The sequence below is a fragment of the Stegastes partitus genome, unplaced genomic scaffold (genome assembly GCF_000690725.1).
Source record: "Stegastes partitus isolate 25-593 unplaced genomic scaffold, Stegastes_partitus-1.0.2 Scaffold17, whole genome shotgun sequence".
In the NCBI taxonomy this organism is placed as follows: Eukaryota; Metazoa; Chordata; class Actinopteri; family Pomacentridae; genus Stegastes; species Stegastes partitus.
The window spans coordinates 390,375-403,026 of NW_007577748.1; the positions used below are offsets into that span (position 1 = coordinate 390,375).

The 12,652-nt window shown below is 40.7% G+C and overlaps 2 protein-coding genes across 2 annotated transcripts in view; one reads left to right on the forward strand and one right to left on the reverse strand.

Annotated features, from left to right (window-relative positions):
- cep290 (centrosomal protein 290) overlaps positions 1–2,603 on the forward strand; it is a 48,304-nt gene extending 45,701 nt beyond the window's left edge. The window contains exons 49-51 of the mRNA XM_008291315.1: positions 1,180–1,253; positions 1,692–1,786; positions 2,089–2,603. Coding sequence (XP_008289537.1) covers positions 1,180–1,253; positions 1,692–1,786; positions 2,089–2,333 — 414 coding nt within the window. The 3' untranslated portion in view covers positions 2,334–2,603. The remainder of the gene's footprint in view (positions 1–1,179; positions 1,254–1,691; positions 1,787–2,088) is intronic.
- A 36-nt stretch (positions 2,604–2,639) lies between these two features.
- rlig1 (RNA 5'-phosphate and 3'-OH ligase 1) lies at positions 2,640–8,875 on the reverse strand. The gene is made up of 7 exons (XM_008291302.1): positions 8,649–8,875; positions 5,873–5,990; positions 5,660–5,755; positions 5,427–5,543; positions 4,348–4,545; positions 3,489–3,658; positions 2,640–3,253 (listed from the first exon to the last, which is right to left on the reverse strand). The coding sequence occupies exons 1-7, from the start codon at positions 8,736–8,738 to the stop codon at positions 3,068–3,070; spliced, it is 975 nt and encodes a 324-aa protein (XP_008289524.1). The 5' UTR covers positions 8,739–8,875; the 3' UTR covers positions 2,640–3,067.
- Positions 8,876–12,652: the final 3,777 nt, after the last annotated feature.

The window sequence follows — 12,652 nt, forward strand, 5'->3', positions numbered from 1 at the left end:
GTAGGTGTGAATGTGAGTGTGCTTGGTTGTCTGTCTCTAAGTGTGGCCCTGTAATAGACTGGCGACCTGTCCAGGGTTTTCCCTGCCTTCACCCTAAGTCAGCTGGGATAGGCTCCAACCCCCCCGCGACCCTAGTGAGGATTAAGTGGTGTATAGACAATGGATGGATGGATGGATATATATATACATACACACACACACACACACACACATATATATATATAACAATCCTAGTATAAAGATTTAGAATATCAAAAAACTTTGCTGAAATGCTGGTGTTTATTTATGTTTAAGTAAAACAGAACTTTTCAAAATGTATTAAGTGTTGACAGGCAAAGACAGACAACATGTAACCAGTCAGACAGTGCTGTGGGCTGGACATAGCCTGAGTCCACTGATTGGTATCTTCAGATAGAAAGGTGCTTTCATCAGAGCCAATATAACGTATTTTTATTTTATTTTTTCACAAATAAAAAAACTATCACCTTAGTAAGCTGTATATTGTACCACCACCACCAGTGTACATAGGTTAATTTAATTATATTTTTATTTTATTTCTTATTTATACTGTTTTTTTTTTTTTTTTTTTTAATGCTTTTTCTTTGTATGGCACGACGACGAAGGTGAGCGAGAAATGTGTTTTTGGTTCCTCTGTATGTCCGGGATATATAGAGAAATTGACAATAAAAATCTATTCTAAATCAAAATGCCGATAATTGGTAAAATGCTGAATATTAGATCTGTGAATCAGTTGACTGCTAGACTGGAATGCTTTTTTTTTTTAATTTGTGAAAAAAGTACAGAAGGGCATGGCTTGTCAAATTACTAGCTTGAAATGGCTTTGTTTTCTCACGCTCATCAATTAAAGAGGGGATGTATTTTAAAAAAAAGTTGAAAAACAAAAAAAAGCCTTAAGAAATTTACCAGTCATACGTGTTTGACTGCTCATTTGCTTTTGAATTGCCCCGAGGGGATGAATGAAGTTAATTGAATTGACATGTGACATGTAAAAATCAGTGGGATTCACCTTAAGAGAAAACAACCTTTGCCTCTGTAAAGCCTGGCATCGTTTAGCTGTACCTGTCGCACAGCTTGAGTTTGTGACAGAAAGTTCTCCATTTTTTGAAAAGTGCTGTTTAAATGTATTTAATTGTCACTATGGATTTGTCATTTCCAAAGGTTGACATGTTGAAAAGGTTTCCTGCTGCTTCAAAGACTGATGCAGGACTCGCCAAGGAGTTCCAGGAAATCAGGTGTGTTAAATGACATGCTTAGAAATAGTGATAAAACAGTGACATTGGGGATAATATAGCTTTTCTGATATCCACATACAGTATACGTTAAATGTCATGATTGTTACAGTGTTGCATTGCATCAAGCAGACCTTTGCAAAAGTTTAAGAAAAAATGGCTAATCATGCCATCTTTAAAGGACAGCTTACTTGTAATTATTCTTTTATTTAGATTGCAGAATTTTTGTTTAAATTGTGTGAAAGTCATTAAACAGTTATACTTACTTGTTGTTTGTGAATTGCAATGACCTCCATGGTTTATCAAGTAAACAATTTATACAAGATTTAGACATCAAAACAATGCTTTGTTCCAAGTGTCTGTTACAGGACCTAATTAGAAATCATTTCCATCCTGTTTTTTTTGCTGTGGATTATATAACTAACATCTGTTTCTCTTGAGGCTGCTCAACACCGAGCTGCAGAAGGAGAACGCAGAACTGAAACAGAGGATGAGCGAGTACACCGAGCGCTACGGTGAAGCGTCCTCTAAACAAGGTGAGACTCCCAATACTGAACATGACGCTGTGGGAGATTTTTTCTAACACAGCTATTTTTTTTCATTACTTTTTATTAGACTTTCTCAGACTAAAACAGTCTTAATTTGACATTTTAAAAAATGTAAACATTATGATCTGCATATTTCCTGTATATGTCAACCTCTATATATTCAGCTGATGTGGTTTGTGACTTTGCACAGCATGATTTTACTTAAAGTTGACAAAGCAACTTAATCTGATCGTGTAACTTGTTTGGAGGGACTATCATCATTTCAGCTGTCTTTCCTGTTGTATTCTTAGATTACGGGAAACTTAAAATCCTTCTGCAGGCAGCTGACACTGAGAAAACCAAACTTCAAACCGAAGTCAGAAAGCTCAAGAAGGAACTGGAGAGCTTTGACCCGGCATTTTTTGAAGAGATCGAGGACTTGAAGTATAACTACAATTTAGAGGTCAAGAAGAACATTCTGCTGGAGGAGCAGCTGAAGAAGGTGTGCGATCAGTTTGGTGTTGAGGCCGAGTTGCCCAGCGTGTCCATCAGTTAACTCAGGATCACGGTGCCTTTTGCTGCAGCTACAAACGGTAACGCTACATCTGAATGTAGTTTTAGGGTTGCTGGTTTTTAAATTAAGAATATTTAAGTCCAACACAGTTTGAATATTAAAATCACATTCCTTACTTTGGAAATTTAAGGTCAGTTTTTTCACTAAGGCAGCTGTTTTTGTGTTAATATGTTGATATTAAGATCTTGCTTTTACTGTGTAGTATATTTATAAGCTTTCTGTTTTTGCCAATAAAATTATTTTAGTCCTGCATTTTAAATTGTCGGAAAAGTCAGTTAGATATAAATGTTTACATCCTCATCATTTATTCTTCACTCAGCAATGAAACAGTTTACATTCAGTATTTACAGTATAGAAATTGAACGTTTTTAACAACTTAAGGTGCTAAACACGTCCACTTGGTCAGTTTTACATTAAAGCTGTACACAATTCTGCAAAACAAGTGGCAAAGTATCTTCAGGCTCTAATACACTCCACTGTTCCTCTGTGCTGCCAAACGATGTGTTTTCACACCTCGTAAACCGCTCTGGTTAAGACTTTCAGCTATTTGTGTTTTTAAAAAGCAGTCATTCTGCATCATTGATTTCCATGGAATAAATTAAATGCTACAAACGGCGAATGTTGAATCACTTGTCTGGAATTACTGGTGAAAGTATCTGTCGGCACAGTGACAGATCCTTACAGGGTTAAAGCTTCAGGAAGTGGAACGCCTGCGTTTACGGTTCCAAGTGGACGTCCTGAAGCCGGCTGAAGCAATGTCCGTTTAGTGACAAAAAGGATGTGAACAAGTCCTTGCTGTTGTTGTAAGCATCGACTAGCCCATCAACTCGAATGAGCACCGGCCTAGTACCAAAGCAGGTGTCCCCATCCGGCCACCTGAGTCCCAGGTGGTGACGATGAACCTGCCAACAAAACAGCCAGAGAGCATCTCACACCAGCATGACAGCATTTATATAGAAACTGCTACAGATGGGACTGCTAAACCTTTTAATACAGCTAGGTAAATGCATTTAATGTTTTAAAAAATATATTGGAATTTTCAAAAAAAATCGTTTTTAAATCTTTTAATGTGTTCAGTTACAAAAGCTCACAAAAAGCTTCGGTCCAGCTTGATAACAGTGTGTGACGTTGTCCCACCTTAATGAGGGTGCCATCGTTGCAGTGCCAGACGATGCCCTCGACTCGGCCCTCTGGACTCTCTTGGAACCAGGAGCACAGCTGATGAAAGTCCACGGGTGGGGGGTTTCTGATTCGAATGCTCCCGTGTGACACCAGGCAGTGGACGGGCTGCTTCTTACTCCCCATGCCTGTGTGGAGCATATTACTGAACTTCAGTTCAAAAGGCTGACAAGGTACACAGACATCTACCTTGACTAATTATGAGAAGTGTTCGTTTATTTTTAATTTCCAATAAAGTGAAATCATGATACACAAGGACAATATTTAGGATGTTTTGGTTGTCACAAAGGTGTTAAAGCCATAGGTTTTAGGACTGGTGGACTTCATCTTTCCGCTGTTAAAGTGGATTAGGGCTGAAACGATCCCTCGAGTAATACAAGTAATTTGATTGCTAAAATGTCTCGAGGCTTTGTTTAATCCACTGTATACTATATATGCATGATACAGCGTGGATGTCCGCCTGGACGGTTATTTCTGTTGCACAGTGCGCTCACTTCCAAAATAACCCGCAGAGAAAATAATGTATTACTGTTAAATTAAGCTAAAGTAATTTAAAAAAAAATTTTCCTGATTACTCGATTAATCACCACTATAATCAATAGAATACTCGATAATTAAAATAATCGACAGCTGCAGCCCTAAAGTGCATCTTGGCTTTTTGAATCCAGCACTCATTTGAGAATCATTTTTACAGCCTACCCAGAGCAGCAAGTCATCCTTCATATCTATGACAATTACTGGCACATGCCTGTCTCAATGCAACAATGTAAAGAATGTGCGGTCCCGAGGTAATGGCATGAACGCTGCATCACTTTACCATAAGGGTTTCCATTGACGTTGGTTCCAATGAGCTCCAGTGTTTGTTCCTGGAGGTCAGCCAATGGGACAGCAGCGACTTCTAACCCGTCTTCATCGTCAGAGCTGGGCCTGAGAACAAGAGCTGCCCCGACACCGTAGTCCACCACAGAGGAGTGCCAGCAGTACTGCTTGTTGTCCTTCTCCACTGGAACCCACCCTGGATGTTTACAAGAATAAGGTAGTGCAAAAAAACTTACAAAACACATACATCAATGTGACAAAGTCTAGTTGCAGCAAAAAAGCACAATATTAGAGTCATCTGGAAAAACAAAAACTCCCAAGAGCATTTATTAAATTATTGAAGTAGTGTGGGTCTGAAGCAGAGGAGGCTGCATTTTCAGGACTGCAGTTGTAGGACCTTTGGTTTTGTTGGGCCAGAAAGCAAGGCGACCAACTTTGTACAGTTAAAACTATAAATCGCACACTTCAGCAATCATCCAAACAGGTAGGTGGGGCTGTTGCAATAAACAGGGGTCCTAGAAGTGCAGTCCTGAAACTGCAGCCTCCTGCACTGTTCACATAATATTAAGTTTCTACCTCATGGAAACAGTTTGAACACTCTAAATTACATATAATTTTATTCAGTGTAATTTCCCAATACAGCTGCTTCAGAGAGTATTAAACCCTTAACTTTTTGCACACCACTCTGTTGTACGTGTTGGACTTTTTTCCCCATCAAACTAGAGTCAATAAGTCATGTTGACAAAGTAAAAGCAACTCTTTAAATTATTTTTGCTAATTTCTGACAAATCTAAAAACTGAGATCTCCTTTACAGAAGCATTCAGAGCTTTAATTTAGTACATTGTAGAATCTCCTTTTGCAAAAGTTGCTGCTTTGAGCCTTCTTTGCTGTTCCTCTATAACTAGACGCTGAGACATTCAGCAGTTTGTCCTATTCTTTGTAGCAGATCCTCTTATGCCCCTTAAACTGAATGACTGACAGCTATATTTCTCCGAACCACTATACAAAGTTTACTCCCCCTGAAGTGCAAATGCATTTGTGTTGATTGAATAATGATTTGACACACAAATCAGAACCTGGAATATGTCCGTGGTCATCAGGCACCGGATGGCCGTTGTAGTGTTTGACTCTGTGAGCTGGGATCCACGTCTCCGGCACGGTTTTGAAATCTTCCTCTACATTCCACGTGAAACCTGAACGAGAACCAAGAAAATAAAATAAAAAAATTACACTCGTTTCATCTCCCTACAGAAATTATTTTTGCCTATAAATTGTGCAGAATTCGCAACTATTACTCAAGCTACAGTACCTTTACAGCTCTTGTGGGAATGTTGGTACTTTTTAAACCTCTTCTCCGCCTGCTTGGTGGGTTTCCTGTCGAGGCGAGCCCAGAGGTAAGGCTGCCCTACGGAGCAAAAATCACTTTGGTTCAGCATGGGAAAACACAATAAAACAACCATCACGCCTCAAGTATAACTTCAGAAAACAAAAAGCTAGGCTAGTTATTGTGAGATTTATTCACCTTTATAAACTGTCACATAACAGCAGGTACCATCCAGCTTTTCTGTGGCAAGTGCACAATCTATGTTAGCATCCAGAGCGACAGGATTCACATTTTCAGTGGCAACAACCTGAAATTGCTGAGAAGTGGACAGACATGGTGGATTAGTCCAAGACAAAGCATATCATGCACTTATATCAAACATTACTGAACTATACAGTTTTATAACTGAAATAAATGAGAAGGGATGCATTCTAAATGAATCATCCACATATTGTACATTCCTCAACCTCAACATTGAAGCACTGACTGTGTGACAGTGATGGCTTTGTTACAATGCAATGTTCTGCCAGGAAACCTTGGTTCCTAGCACATATGTGGATGTTACTTTACCACATGCCACTCACCTAAACATTGCTGCAGACAAAGCACACGACGTGTGTCAGCATGTAGTGCAGTCAGTGTGGCTAGCATTAACCAATTGATCCAGTTGATCGTATGCTCACAGTGCAGGGCTCTGGGGAAATTGTAAAGCCAAGGTGTTGAAAAACTTGAAGACCAATTTGAAACAAATGAACAAGGACTTGGTGTGTTATTGTGTTTTCTTGTTGCCTGTTGTGCTCCAGTGGAACTTAAACTCTGTGAGTCTTTACATCTTTGCTTCTCTCCTGCTTTCTGTGCTCACGTACAAAGTGTCAGAAAGGTTTCAGGACTGGTGTCACAAAAGATATATTATTATCGTATACTGCATAATAATCCAGCCGAATTCCGAATATAGCTGCTTCTGCTATCAGATGACAGGACAAGTATAAACCAGTGAATTATATGCAGCCAGTGTTGGGCACATTACTTTTAAAAAGTAATTATTAACTATAGTTACTTCTCCCAAAAAGTAACTGAGTTAGTAACTGAATTACTCCACTGTAAAAGTAACTAGTTACCAGGGAAAGTAACGATTGCGTTGCTCTTTTTTTTTTAAAGTTTAACTATGTCTAAGAATTCAGATTTTTTTTCTAAGCAGGTTTCACAAGTCAGTTGAATAGAGTAGAATTGCATAGACAGGTCCTTACACAGAACTTTTAATATTTATTGCACCTCAACAGAGCACAACTGGTAGACATATTGTACTTCAAGTCTTTTCTTCATCAGAAAAATACACAGTTTAACAACATAACAATTAAGTGCTTTTAACTCTGTACATAGTGTACTGTTCAAGTATTTTCGGTAAAATAAAAGTAAACAGTTTAACTATGAAGTGCTTTAACTCTCTGCAGTGTAAATTAAGTAAATCAAACCTTCATGCAACTGGTAGACATGCTGTACTTCAAGTATTTTCTTAAAGACAAAAGAAACAGTTTAACCATATGAAGTACTTTGAACATCGTACTGAAAATATGAATTACTTGCACAAATCCAACTTTAGCTCCTAACCATTCACTCATCCATCCATGCATCCAAGCTGGAGCAGAAAAATCCAGCCTTAGCTGCTTGGACAGCATGGGTCCGTGTCCTTCTTTGTTAGCGGAGCTCACATTAGCCACACCTGGGCCGCTATCAACAACGGTGTTTTTGGGCACTAGCTTTGTAGAAGCGTGTGCTGTTGGGAGATGCTTCATTAGATTAGAGTTGCTTACAGTGGACGTGGACAAACCCTTCGCTACGGGACATAATGTACACTTCACACGTATGCTCTTGCCTTTTCCTTCAAGGAGAATAAAATAGTGTTGGTACTTCCACTTTGAAAACACCAACTTTTCCTCCAGACTCGCCATTGCTTCAGCGTACCTGCTAGTTTGGGTGTGTAGGGCTGCATGTGTGGTTTGTGTGTAAAGTGAACACTGCCTCTGATTGGTTAACCATGAAAACAAGAAAAAGGTCAACAGCTTTGCAGCTCCTGTGGCTGAGAGCCAGGATGACAAGAACTTCAATGAGTAGCTTTAGTTTAAAATGCGCCCTATTTATTGTCGTTAACAGTAACGGCATTGTAACGATGGAAATAGTAATTAGTTACATTACCCATTACTGAAAAAAGTAACGCCGTTTATTTTAATGCCGTTATTCCCATCACTGTATGCAGCCCATAAAGACTACATGTTAACCAACATCACTTTCAAACCAAATCTGCAGCTGATTTCACATCATCTGACAAACTCACCATACACTTGAGTAAAAAATATCGGCTGTGCTGTGAATTTAATGACATTTTCATTTAGATAGCTGCTCATAGAGAGAAAGTCTTGGTTTAACAGTCATGGCAAAATGAACCATCTTAAAAAACTGAAAGGCACATTCTGAGGACATGTGGACTTCCATGAATTGGCTGAAAAGAGGCACAACATGGGACTTTTAAAGGACCAAAATGGAGTCTGGTTGCCTTTAACTATAGCACTTGGGATTAGCATGAATCTACACAGTCAAGTTTTTTTTTTTACGACAAAATATCATACTTTAGTAATTTCTGACTACTACTGTTTATTTCATTTCATGTCAGAGATAAGGCTTTATTGGCGTTAACTAGTGAATGTAGTGAGCAGACTATGAGCATCACTGTACAGCTACTGTCTGTGTCTGAGTGTTCCTGTTTGCTAACAGCTGAGGTTGGACCAACAGAGCAGGCCGAGGAGGACCTACAGCCACATGATAGCAGCCCTTTACTAAGCTAAGTGTTGTCAGTGTCAGTTTCACTAAAATAATAAAGGAAAAGGAGCTGTTCATTTATCAAACCTGATGCTGGTGCAGGTGCTCAATGCAAACAACACATGAGTCCACGTGTGCTGCTGTTTGCAGCTGCTCTCACCTGACAGTCCCGTTTTCTGGACTGTTCTTCCCTCACGTCGGTCACAAACACACACGGTATCTTGTGCTGAACGGAGCCCAGCCGCCGCATCGTGTCGCTCCTCCGACAGATAAGTTTTCGCGGAAAGGTTGGAGATCTGGGTGAGCAGGCAAAGATGTTACTGGAGCTTTGGTTCAGTCATGGATGGATGCGTGCATGACGGGATGCCTCTTCCTCTTTTTCTTCCTCCTCCTGCTTCTTCTTCGTGTTGGTCGGTTCGTGAACACTGACTCAGTAGCGACCCCATGCGTGGCGGCGTGGAACCACAGCCAGGTTAACACAACGTATCAAGTACCCCTGACTTGCAAGTACTCCTGACTGCACTACGCAGATAGGGGCGGGGCTCAACGTGGGCGGAGTCAAACGTTTGCCCCAACGTTTAATCCCTCCCGCTGATGCGAGGGTGTGAGCCCCGCCCTGATCTGCGTACTGCAGTTAGGGGCTGCTCAAATCACTCCCTATGCCCTATATAGTGCACTATATAGGGTGTACGCCATTTTGTAGGAGTGTCCGAATGTTAAGTTACAAATGTTGCACCCTATATAGTGCACTCAAAATATCCCACAATGCACCGTGAAAAGTAGTGTACAGCCGATGGTCACTAACCGAGCAATATGGACCGTCATGCATTGCGCGAAAGGAAACCGAAACTAGACTAATGACAGCGCAAAAAAATTCCCGTTTGTTTTGTTAAATTTATTTTACCCAGACAGTGAACGTCGCTAAAACAACACCACGTTATTTAAATTGCTTCAAGTTGCTGGATCCTGAAGAAACACTCTTTCATCTGATATGTACAGCAAAATGACAATAAACTTGATTTAATTTGATTTCTTAGCAACGCAATAAACTGTGAATTTGATGTGTTTGTACTACGCTGTTGCGGCACAAATCGCTGTGAGCGAGCAGCGTAATTAATAGCTCGAGTAGTGTCCGAAATGTTACTTTGCCGAGGTGCTCCCTATATAGTGCACTACATAGTGATCACTATGTAGGGAGTAGGGAGTAGGGAGTGAGTGGGTGATTTCGCACACATCCATCCATCCATCCATTATGTATACACCGTTTAATCCTCACCAGTCTATCACAGGGCTACACTTAGAGACAGACAACTAAGCACACTCACATTCACACCTACGGACAATTTAGAATCATTAATCAACCTCAATATGTCTTTTTTTACGTTGGAAAAAGTAAAAAGGAAAAATGATATTTTTTTAATTTAAAAAAAAATAAAAAATTTAATTACCATCTGCATTCTGGTAAATTGGATTTCTTGGCCCTCAAGTGGGCGATCACAGAAAAGTTTAGGGATTATTTGTAATACGCTCCCTTCTTCACAGTTTTCAGTGACAATAATCCATTAACATATGTGTTGTCCACTGCAAAATTAAATGCCGCAGGGAGCAGGTGGGTAGCTGAACTGGCGGACTTTAACTTTATCATCAAATACCACCCTGGCAAAGATAACATTGATGCTGATAGTTTGTCAATGATGCCAGTAGCTGTTGAGGAGCTATTGAAATAGTGTACTGAGGAGATGTCTTATGATGCTGTCAGAACAGCTCAAGCTGTAGAGATGCAGCCCGAGTCTTGGTCAATGGGCATTGCTGTTAACAGCCTGTTGGACACTACAACTAACTCAGTTGTGGCATTAACACCAGCACAGTTAAAACAGGACCATCAGGGTATTGACAGGACTGTATCACTCATTAGGGATTATTTTTTCTGGCCACACATGCAGCGTGAAACTGAACAGTATGTGATAAGTTGTGCTTGTCCTAAACAGAAAAAGCCCAGCAGGGAGTCAAGGACCCCACTTGTGAATATTGTTACAACTCAGCCATTCGAACTGGTGTCAGTGGACTTCCTCCACCTAGACAAGTGCAGAGGTGGGAACGAGTACATATTGGTAATCGTAGATCATTTCATCCGATTTACCCAGGCATACCCTACCACATCAAAATCTGGCAAAACTGTGCCAGACAAAATATTCAACGATTAAGCCCTGAAATTTGGGTTTCCATCTCGCGGTGAATTTGAAAACCAGTTCTCTCAGTTGAACAAATATTGCAGTGTTGCTGGATCCAGAACTAACCCGTACCACCCACAAGGGAACAAACAAGTAGAACGTTTCAACAGGACTTTGTTGCAGATGCTCAAAACTCTCACAGACAAAGACAAAATGAACTGGAAAGACTCTTTAAATAAGCTCACGTTTGCTTATAACTGCACCAGAATCGAGGTAACTGGATTTTCTCCCTTCTATTTGCTGTATGGCTGCTCCCCAAGACTACCCATTGACATGCTGTTTAACTTGCCCATTGAGACAGAGGAAGGTAGTCAGCTGGAATATGTTGAAAGTTGGAGAAAAGAGATGCAGGAGGCATTTAACATTGCAAGGGAAAATGCTTACAAATCTGCTCAGAGAAATAAAAAGACATTTGATGGGAAAGTTAGGAGCCCTTTATTGTACCCAGGTGACCCATTGCTCCTGTGGAACATGACTCCTCAAGGTGGCCCTGGGAAGTTAAGGAATCACTGGGAAGACCATGTCCATGTCAAAGGCAAGACGAGAGTAGTGCATCGAAACCTGCTCTTACCCTCTGACCACCTGCCACTGGAAACCAAAATGCTTGCCTCTATGGAAGCAAAACAGGACACTGTAGTACAGGCTCCTGTCAGAAAGGAATCAGAGGATGAAGATGACAACGAGGAACTCTACATTCCACCACCTAATGTCATCATTCACCCATCAGTACAGGAAAAGGACACGCCTGTGATAAGAGACTATGACCCAGACACAGATGATTCGACAGCACCTGCTCCACTCCAGCTTGAGGATGTCTCTGGAGTTGCGGATGAGCGGGCTGATGATGCTGAGGTGTCCTCTGTTGCCAGCAGCCAGAGGATGAGATGGAAATAAGACCTCAGTACCCTCAGAGAGATCATAGGGCACCGAAGGTGTTTAGATAAGACACACTTGGCAATGCGTCATGTTGTTGTGTTGCTAGAGCACCACCTTATGGACCTCAAGCGTGGCTTGAACTGATAGACACATCGAGCAACCCCAACTTTTACCCTTGAAGGATGTGAAACAAATACTGCTTTGAGATTTGAGTTTATGTGTTCTAATATCTCTGGCAAAAGATTGGCAATAATACAAGGTGATCACTTTGATAGACTTTGGTAAACACTGTGGTACGGATACTGATTGTGACTACTTCAATATGTAATCAGCAGGGAGGGGCGGAAGGTGAATAGAGGTTCAAACCTGTGACAATCATTGTACATATGTTATCTGAAGTTGTTACTCAGAGTACTACTTGCAGAAATGTTGAGGACAACATTTATTTTTTGTGGGAGTGTGTAACCAGCTGGCTTAGTATTAGTGATGCAGTTGCCTAGCGAATCCAGTAGGGAGAAGTCACTGCCCTTGAGCTTGATGGCAGGCTGTCTCTTCTTCGTTAATAAATCAACACAGCAGGAAGAAGAGATGTGTCCCTGCATTCTTGCTCATAAATCTTCCCCTTTTTAGGTACGATGAGAATGTATAATGCTAAAATCACTCTCTGATGTTTTATGAAGTGTTTATGCATTGATAGGCCGGTTTTTATGGTATTTGTGACTAAGTTGTGTTGGTATGACACAATGATTGAGCTCCGCTGGCGAGGTCCCTATTGGCGCTGCTGCGTCGCTGTGCTGGCGTAGGAGAGAAATGTGATTGCTAGAAATGCTTGAATCTGTTTTGTAATCAGTGTTTGAAATAATTCGGTTACCGATTGTCATGCAGACTGTTTTGTGTGCAGCATTTGAGATGATTTGTTCATAAACCAGCACGGCAGGAAGAAGAGACGGGTCCTTGCATTCTTGCTCATAAATCTTCCCCTTTTTAGGCCCGTTACATAAGGGGGGGGGGAGTCATATGCTCATGCACGCAAACACACAACGAAAAGCAAACTGCG

Bases quoted from the DNA above. Each gene is read 5' to 3' on its own strand.
- rlig1 (XM_008291302.1), bottom strand. From the start codon at position 8,738: ATGCGGCGGCTGGGCTCCGTTCAGCACAAGATACCGTGTGTGTTTGTG. The intron at 5,756-5,872 runs GTGAATAAATCT...TTTGCTCCGTAG, and splicing joins TTATGTGACAGTTTATAAAG to GGCAGCCTTACCTCTGGGCT. The intron at 3,254-3,488 runs GTGGGACAACGT...TTTTGTTGGCAG, and splicing joins ACGATGGCACCCTCATTAAG to GTTCATCGTCACCACCTGGG.